This window comes from Vigna radiata, chromosome 4 (genome assembly GCF_000741045.1).
Source record: "Vigna radiata var. radiata cultivar VC1973A chromosome 4, Vradiata_ver6, whole genome shotgun sequence".
In the NCBI taxonomy this organism is placed as follows: domain Eukaryota; kingdom Viridiplantae; phylum Streptophyta; class Magnoliopsida; order Fabales; family Fabaceae; genus Vigna; species Vigna radiata.
In genome coordinates this window covers 4643187-4652855 of record NC_028354.1, presented here as the reverse complement: position 1 = coordinate 4652855, position 9669 = coordinate 4643187, and the positions used below count along the sequence as shown (strand labels likewise).

At 34.7% G+C, this 9669-nt stretch overlaps 2 protein-coding genes across 4 annotated transcripts; one reads left to right on the top strand and one right to left on the bottom strand.

The window, feature by feature from the left end:
- Window positions 1–2136: 2136 nt before the first annotated feature.
- LOC106758678 (PRELI domain containing protein 3B) lies at window positions 2137–3504 on the bottom strand. 3 transcript variants are annotated; one of them, XM_014641631.2, is made up of 2 exons: window positions 3334–3504; window positions 2137–3055 (listed from the first exon to the last, which is right to left on the bottom strand). In XM_014641631.2, exon 2 carries the CDS (start codon window positions 2964–2966, stop codon window positions 2409–2411), a length of 558 nt encoding a protein of 185 aa, XP_014497117.1. In that variant the 5' UTR covers window positions 2967–3055; window positions 3334–3504; the 3' UTR covers window positions 2137–2408. The 3 variants fall into 3 exon arrangements, with proteins under 3 accessions (XP_014497117.1, XP_014497118.1, XP_014497116.1); XM_014641632.2 differs by having other exon boundaries at window positions 2137–3030; XM_014641630.2 differs by having other exon boundaries at window positions 2137–3014; window positions 3334–3503.
- Window positions 3505–7787: 4283 nt separating this feature from the next.
- Window positions 7788–9344, top strand: LOC106758816 (serine/threonine-protein kinase UCNL). Its single transcript, XM_014641804.2, has one exon. The coding sequence runs from the start codon at window positions 7994–7996 to the stop codon at window positions 9131–9133; it is 1140 nt and encodes a 379-aa protein (XP_014497290.1). The 5' UTR covers window positions 7788–7993; the 3' UTR covers window positions 9134–9344.
- Window positions 9345–9669: the final 325 nt, after the last annotated feature.

Sequence of the window (9669 nt, the reverse complement as noted above, 5' to 3'; positions counted from 1 at the left end):
AAACTAATATTATTTAATAAAAAATAGCATGAGTCATATATACACGTAACTTCTAAAATCAATTAAACCACGGTTCGGTATGTTTTTAATTTTTAAAGTTAAACATAAAATTGGAATTAGTTTATGTTCAAAAACTTTATATATTTTGATATCTCATCTTTAAAATTAAATGGATATTCCTTTCAATTCAACCTCTTAATTTATTTTCTGAAATGTAAAACTCATTAAACAAAATTTAATACAGTTGAGTTAAAAGTTGTACTTAATAGTTTATTTCAAAGCTTCAATAATAATAAAAAATCACAATTCTTAAAATTATAAATTTTGATTTATATTCGCTAAATTCATTTTTTACTCCAAAATAAAATTAAAACAAAAAATAAAAATTAACAAATTAATTATTTTTAAATATATTACTAATGTAAATCTAGAAATATTATTTATATTGTTGAGCAACATTTCCTGATGTTGCTGAGCCGCTGGACCTTGGATTGGTATCAAAAGTTGAGTATTGGGAGTGAGCTTGGATACACATATTGTGTTCTGGAAATAGTGTGAGACTGGTTTTGCCACCATGTTCATTGCCTTCAGGATTATGAAATACCGCAGCCACTAATTTGTGCATCCGAATTTCCAACATTTTGCAGCTGTGGGCTTTGATTCGTTCAGGAGTCACTAACAACACAGGATAACGATACTTTAACAACATTTTAACATTATTTACGTGTTTATTTTAATATTTTCAAAGTATCATTATTCTAAACTTAATATCAAGCTTAGGCAATGGTTCAGCCTTAGACGTGCTTTTCATACACCTTCATGCACAACTCAGATTCCCTGTAATTAACAAACTTACTGTAAAAATTAGTGCTCAAATATAAAGCTTATTCTAAAATACTAAATTAAAATTACATAGACTAACTAATGCAACACAATTAACACAAACACTCCAACATTGCCATTGATAAACCTACTTGTTACTCTATTAAAACTATATTAACTAGAACATATTAACAATATAATGAAAATAGTGCATTAATTCTATCCTAAAATCTATATGTATAATGAGAGTATAACAAAGGAAAATGCATGAAATAACATCCTAAAACAATTTCCAATAATTTAAATACATGATATTGAAAGTCCTACGTCAACTAGAAATAAAATAAATTTATAATATATAAATAGATATAGATCTTATCTTACAAATCACTTTTATAAAAATGAATTCGGTTTAAAATTCACTTTTTTCTTAAAGATTACAAGTTTAATCACTCATAATTTAAAATAGATTAACAAACAAGTAATTAATGATTGTTTACGTACTCAATCAAACTCATCAATTTAATTAAACAAACGAACTCACTAAATCCGCTTTACTAACACTAAATCAACCAACAATGAAATCAAACTCATCAATCATCAAAGTTCTTCACATTGATTGGTCACTTGCGCTTGATAATCTTTCAATTGATGACAATGAAGACAAATAGATTCAGGGAGAAGCGCAGAGAGAGAGGCTGTACATCAATAACCCGTTAACCCCCTCCCGTTCCGTTGACCTGAAATGCTCCTTAATTCCCATTTTTCAAGAGATGCTGCCACGTGTCTAACCTAATTCTGTTACCTCCTTCTTCTTTCCCCTATTTTCTTCACATGTTACATATTACCATTGAAGCCAAACTAGAGATCTATATAAAACTGCCTCATTTACGTTAAAATATAAATTAAAAAATGTACAAAATTTAGAATAATCTAATATTATTAATTAAATTAACTAATTTCTTTAATAACCATGAATGTTTAACAGAAATGACACTGACTGTTAATTAATCATGTTGCAATGTAGTTACAGTTGTTTTCATTTATTGGTTACAAGATTTTGCACTTTTACAAACAAGTTAAAAGAAAAAACATATTTCAGTATTCCTAACGACAAGCCAAATTCAAGTTCATTTAATGATCTACCATGTAATAAAGATGAATAAGAAAAATAATATTATCACGGTCATCACTTAGAAAGGCCCAAAAGAAAATCTATGGATAATCACTTCTATCTCAAGATAAAGATGCAAAACAAAGGCTTGTGACCAAGTGCCTTAGAGAATAAGGAAAGGTGACAAACAAAAAACAGAGTTAGGTCCCAATCTCACTCCGAAGGATTGATCAAGATTCAGAAGAAAAGGATATTCAAATGATCCTTTAAGTTGTGCTACAGCAATTTGAAAAATTATTTGACAAATCAAAATTTGGAGAAGATCTAAATAGTCTTCTTAGTTCTTAAAGTCCAGGGACGAGATACAAGCTTCACCATCTTCCCTGCCTATCATGTTGCAATGTTTCCTCAGTTATTTTACAAATATATTAGTTAAACTATAGAAACCCAAAACTGAAATGAGAAGACAGAATCACAAGGCAAGGCTGCTAGATTCTGCCTCAAGATATTTACATATCCTCTCCATTACCTCTCTGCCCTTAACACTATTCTGAAGAAACCTCTCAGCACATCGCTGCTCCACCTTTTCAGCCATGGATGCCAGGGCCGACAATGGCTTAATCCGGATGCGAGTCTCCTGCTGGCAAACCGTCCAACCATTCGGGTTATCCGGGTGCGGATCGTACCGGATCTTCTCTTCCACTTCTATGAACTTCTGGAGGCTAATATTCCGAGAGGTTAGTTGCATGGAACGCGACTGTGCATCCACAACACTGGATTCCACACAGTGGCAAATATCCTGACCCACAATTCTTCGTACGAACCAGGGTCCAGGACAATGGATCGTGATGGCACGAGTTGTGTAAAGCTTCCCCGATGAAGGGTCAAGACTATGGTTCAATGTGTCAACATCAAGAATATGGGATAATATGCGTTTGTTCTCTGGGTCAGCAAACTTGCGCCAAGATGCACTAGTTACACGTTCCCAAGGGTGTTTGTAGACATGTTCCTGTCTGTATGCTTTCACCATTATGCTATCTCTTCACTCAATTAAGTCAACACACACCACTCCAAAATTCTGTTTTAGGGTTTAGCTGCGAATTGTTAGGGAATTTCACTCTAGCAGTGCAATATGACAGGGGAAATGAACAATTAATCAATCCACCTAGCTTGTTCAATTCAGATATCAATAGCATCAAAGAAATAAAATTAAAAGCTTAAGAATCAAAACATCTTGTTGAATAATAGCAAATATCGAACTAATTACAAACAATGCAGTAGTCGAGAGGCAGATCGAGGAAAAACATAGCTATAGCAATCAAAGAGATGAAAAACTCGGACATTGAAAGGGCGGCGAAGTGACAATAGAGTTAGCTATGAGAAAATTGGGAGCTTACCAAATGAGGAAAATAGAAATGCTGCAGAAATTGAGAGCGCGACCATAGAAAGATTAGAAGGGTTGAGAAATTGCCTTAATCGGAGGTTTTGTGGGAATTGTAGTGGCCATTAGTATCACCGCCAACAGATTTCGTGTTTTGGTCAAAGTTCAATTACATCGTTCTGGAAGACCTAGAGGATTTGTTGATTGGGCTGGGCTAGAATCAAGTAATGTTTTCGGTCCAAGAAAACCTCTCCCCCCGCAAGTAAAAAAAAAAAAAATATATATATATATATATATATANATATATATATATATATATATATATATATATATATATATATATATATATATATATATTAGATAAGAAATAATTATTGTTTATTAAATTATATTTACTATGACATATACTCTCAAGTCATTTTTTAAAGGTGTGGTCTTTTATAGTTTTCTACGTTGTTGTTTTCCATTTAATCGTGTTAGTGTATTACTCCATTATGCCTCCGTTCACCTTGTTGATCTTTTAGGTACACTTTTTTGTTGGTTAGGTTTGGTTTGAAATGTTATATTTATTTCGATTGAACTTTTTATATATTTATATTATATTTTATATATACTAAATTTTGAAATTTAGTTTAAAAATTTTATAATATTTTAAAATCTAACTTAAAAAATTTACAGAACTTTGAAGTCCAGTTTAGGAAACTTTTTAGATTTTGAAATCTAGGTTAGGAAACTCATCGGATTCCAAAATTCAATTTAGAAATTGATTTGATGTGGATAACTAATTTAATATGATCAGTATAGGACTCATATCACTTCATCATATGTCAAAGCATCCAAATGTACCCTGACCTCATGTAGGTTGGAAATTTGTATCCTTATCACCCAACATGTGATTTGAAGTTTACTTTCATCCTAATTAAGCACTCCATACTTCCTTTTCATCTCAAGAAGTATTCATATATCCAATTATACAAAATGGTAATTAAAGGTTTTTCAAGAATGAAACTATAAAGGAAAACAAAGTCAAAGACATATATGTATGTATAGAAGAGTTGGATATTCAATTAAATGTTTTGTCTCTGTAAAGCTAGCATATCCAAGTTACAACAACTCCTCATGCATATCTATCATACGACTACAAGTCTTTGAAAAGCAACAAGTATGATACATGAATGGAGATGACATTCTTACCCGTAAAAGTTGTGTATCAAAAAATGATGCAAGTATGTCCATGTGACATACTTTCACTATTGGTTCTCACAATAGTCTTTTTATAGGTTTTTAAATTAGCTCAATCTTGATTAGGGACTACGACATTGTCTTAGCTCAAATATAGTCATCACGTAGTCCATGTCCAATAAGTCTATGAACATTTCTAAAGATATTTTAAAGCGTAAGACATCATTTAGACAAAATTATTTCACTGTATGTAATAACACAAAATGTAGTATGAATGAAATAATTATAGGAGAGAGAAATGATTTTTTACCCTCTTAAACAGGTTACATCACAGATTTAGAAAGAAAGAAAAGTTGGAGATGCAAAAAAAAACACTTTTTTTTTTCGCCATATTGACATTGCATAATAACTTAACTAGTATTCTTAAAAATACAACTTAATTAGGGGATGTGGGTTTGGACTTGCACAGTATTGATTTAAGGCTTTTTTCATACACCCCATCATTACTAATTGGAGTCACATTAACAATAAAAAGACTAAAATATCATCCTTATCTATCACATCATCTTCTTGTCGGTGGTGGAGTTTCATGACCATTACGGGGACACAATTTTGTTATATGTATAAAAATTAGTATATAAATAAAAATATTTTTTAATCATAATATATTTGATTCCTAAAATTTATATATACTTATGCACGAGGATTTACGTCCATATATTTCTTAAAAATGAACCTAGCAGATCAAATTATAATTAAAAGGGCATCATAGTTCAGAGAAAAAAATATACTATAAATAAAACTTTTGCAATCCAAAAACAATTTTTTAAAAATCCATCACTGCTAGATAGCTGTAGAGGGACAACGCTGCAGAACAAGAAAAGAGATAATGGCTTGAAAATAAAAAGCTCATTCCGAAAAGTTCTTTCCAGAACACATTTCATGTGTTCCAAAAAATTTATATTGAAAAATTATTTTCGAAAACTTGTTATGGATTGTAGTTCATATACATGTCAGAAAGCTTTTTTCATACATTAGAAAACTTGTTTTTGGAAACCATGTTCGAGAAAATTAAAAAGAATTGTTCAGAAAATTTTACAAATAAGGTAATATGAAAGTCACCTTTAGAAATTATGGGAGTTGAAGAAAGAAAAAGCCTTAATTTATTCACAAATGATTAGCTTAAGATCACTTAAAGTGTTGGTTTGTATAATAATGGACTGGTTTAACCCAGATCTGTTTATCCTATTTATTTTCCAGAAAGCATATCTACCAAAATATATGAGGAGTGGTTATAAATCTTTGGAATCATAATCTCATATCTTTACAAGAGAATAACTAAAGAATATATACGTATGTTGACGTAACATGCAAAATGTGAATCCATTCTTCCCACTAACATAGTTGTTATGACTCATTCAAGAGAAATTATATGAAAAGATAATAAACTTTTGTTTTTCTCGATTGGGACGAGGATGAAGCCTGTGTGCTTTTTTTTGTCTTGTCAAACTTTCGTTCCTTTCTATGTTTTGTGTGACCGATTGGTGTAGGGATGACCTATAGAATATATTCTGACGCTCAAGTCAAAATTTTTCTTTGAAGGTCTTAAAGTAATTCAATTATGAATCAAGTGAAGTTTACCTTGAAATTAAACATCTATTTATAGAGTTAAAAAAATCTGATTAATTAATTTACCTCTTAATGATCATTGATATTACCTATAACCACTCATCAATAACAGTTACCATATTGATTATGTCTTAACTCTGCTCAACTGTTGTCGTGACCGAATGACTACAAAGTTCTTTCCAACCTTCCCACCGCTCAGTTCATTCAACCCAGCATGTAGTCATAGCCAATCGACGAGCTCTCAGTCCATAGTAACAACTTTTAATTTTATGAGACGGATTCAAGAGTTAGTACAACAAGTTTAAAACATACCTATTTTTCTTTGTAGACATTATTTTAGTAGTTGGTGGGTGATGTTACGAAGGATATGATCGAAGGGAAGATCACCCAACTTCTACCCAAATCACGATTCCACGTTGTCGTGTAAGTCGTCATCAATGAACTACAAAAAAAGAATTTCGATGCCTTAATTAGTTACTTGTTTCATACGTGTGGGTAAATGTCTTTCATCTCAAGTTCACAGTTTGAAGTAGAAGATTTGCAAAATCAAAAGGATAATGTCAATTCAATGTTAAAGCAAGCATAATGATGTTGTCCTCCACTTGTCTACCCTTCGTCTGTTTCAACCATAGACTTGGTTCTAATTTATATGCCATCTTTTACATCTCAATATCTTTTATGCTGCCAGAAAAGCCTACACTTTTGACAATGAAGCCATCACTAATTAATTCACCATCATCCACCTAATTCATCATCAACAGGGCCAAGCCTACTCCACATTATTTGGTAATTTTTAAGGTACTACCACTACGTACCATATACGATTCGTGCAGTGTCTCGTCCTACATTAAATCTAACACAACAAAGGAACATTAATATTCAACATGTGAAACTTCATTAATTGCTTTGTCCTCTTTGATTTATGTGTAGTTCAACATATGCCAACATAAACAACGGGATTCATGATTAAAATACTACTCCTTCAACAGTTTTCTGATAAAGATCTATGGATTTCAAAAGGACAAAGAACATTGAATTATCATGTATGTATTGGTTTCCATTGAAGCCTATGAGTACAATACAAAACAACGGATCTAACGGGAAAAATTGGTGTAGCAAATAGCTAAATTTGATGAATGGAAAGTGAGTTTGATAAGTGCAATACAGAGGGCAAATCGTATATTTGAAAGATATAGTGTATGATTTATTGAGATAATGGTAATTAATAATTGAGAGGAGCATGAGGAAGGGTGAGTGAAATGTCATGCTCCATTAATTAAAGAAAGAAATCCAATAAAAGAATGGATTGGTAAATGAGAAGGTGACAAGGTTCCAACATGAAGCAACAGCTTAGGGTGCACCTTCACGTTCTCTTTACAATATAGGAGCTCCCATGTGAATACCGTACGGCTAATTCATTTTGTCTTTTTCTCGACACTCTTTCAAAATTACTTTTGTTTGCTTATGTCTCGTCACACGTGTGACCATAAGCTTTATCAGTTTATGCTACGCAAATCAAGCGCATTATTTATTATCACATTTTATCAATATCTAATAAATCTCGCTAACGAGGTTTAAGCAGTTTTCCGACACCATAAAGACCGTTTAGATTCCTACATTTATTTACATCTGTGAATGTTGTTTTCCACTATCACCTTCTTGCAATTACAATGGCTATAAAAAGAGCTTGTAGTAACATTAGAGAACAGTGTAGTGCACAGAAAAAACAAAAGTAAATCCGCATACAACAGTACAACAACATCATTATAAAACGTTAATAGCAGCGGCAAGGGTGGATCAAACAAACACAGACCAGGTAGCGCTCTCTCTCTCTCTCTCTCTCTCTCTCTCTCTCTTGTAACGAAATGGCAGAGGAACTTGACCTCGACAACCTTAAGGCACTGAAAGTTTTAGGCAAAGGAGCCATGGGCACTGTGTTTCTCGTGCAACACAACTCCGGCCACGTGGCGCTCAAAGTGGTCGACAAATCGTCATCCCTCCACGACGGTGCTCGCCGTGCCCACTGGGAAATCACTGTTCTCTCTCGCTTATCCCACCCCTTCCTCCCCACCCTACTGGGTTCTTTCGAGTCCAACAACTTAATGGGCTGGGCCGTCCCCTACTGCCCTGGCGGCGACCTCAACCACCTCCGCTATCGCCAAACGGATCACATATTCTCCCCCGCCGTCGTCCGCTTCTACCTCGCCGAGATCCTCTGCGCTCTCCACCACCTTCACTCCATGCACATCGTGTACCGCGACCTCAAACCCGAAAACGTCCTCATTCAACAATCCGGCCACGTCACTCTCACCGACTTCGACCTCTCCCGAACTCTCTCTCCCACCAAAACCAACACCTCCTCTCCCTCCAACTCCCACATTCCTGACACCGCCCTGCGCAAGCCCCGCCGCAATTTCCGCTGGGCCCCACTCACGAAGACCCCCAAGTCCGCCCGAGTCACCCCCGCCGCTCGCCGCGCCGCGCCAAGCTTCGAGCGCTCGAACTCGTTCGTGGGCACCGAGGAGTACATCGCGCCGGAGGTCCTCCGAGGCGAGGGGCACGGCTTCGCCGTTGACTGGTGGGCCCTCGGCGTCCTCGCCCACGAGATGGTGTACGGAACGACGCCGTTCAAGGGGAGGAATCGCAAGGAAACGTTTCGCAACGTGTTGTTGAAGACGCCCCAGTTTGTTGGGAAGAAAACAGCGTTGACGGACCTAATCTCTCGGTTGCTAGAAAAGGACCCCTCCAAGCGTTTGGGTTATGTTCGCGGCGCCACCGAGATCAAGGAGCACGAGTTCTTCAGAGGGGTTAAGTGGGACCTACTAACGGAGGTTGTGCGGCCGCCGTTTATTCCTTCAAGAGAAGAGGTTACGAAACCTTTCGCCGATGGACTTGACGTAAGGGGATACTTTCAGAGCCTGAAATCTCCACCGTCTTTGCCCCCTTCGCCGTTACGGTCACCGTCGTGTGAGTTTCGGAAAAACGTCTCTTTACCGGAATTCTGACGCACGTGTGAGAGGTGGTTGACCTAGCTACCTATTCTTTTTAACTCTTTAAATTTCTGCATATATTGGGGAATGAATAACGGTGTAGAACGCAAAGTAACGGGGTTACTCAGAATTTACTGCTATCATATGTTTTGTATAGTCGGATACTACATATACAATTGTAAGATATTGTTGTTTATATGTCAAATATTTTTTTGTTTCAGATGCATGAACATCCGTTCCCATCTACAATGTTATTCTTCTAAAAGCGTAAGAGTAAGATTTTAAATATTCTACTATCCTTTTTAATTAAAATATATAATAAAATCTATTTATAGTTTATTATATTTCTAATATATTTCTCATTACAACAATAACATATTTAATATAATTATTTTATTATACAAGATAAGATTACAACACTTTATATAAAAATATTTGTGCACCACAAAAGAACTCCCTCTTTTAGTACTAATATTTAATTTGTTTATAAAATTTCATTTTCTTAGTTTTGAGTCTCAAATAAGGGTATGTTTACATGTCCATGTTAAGTC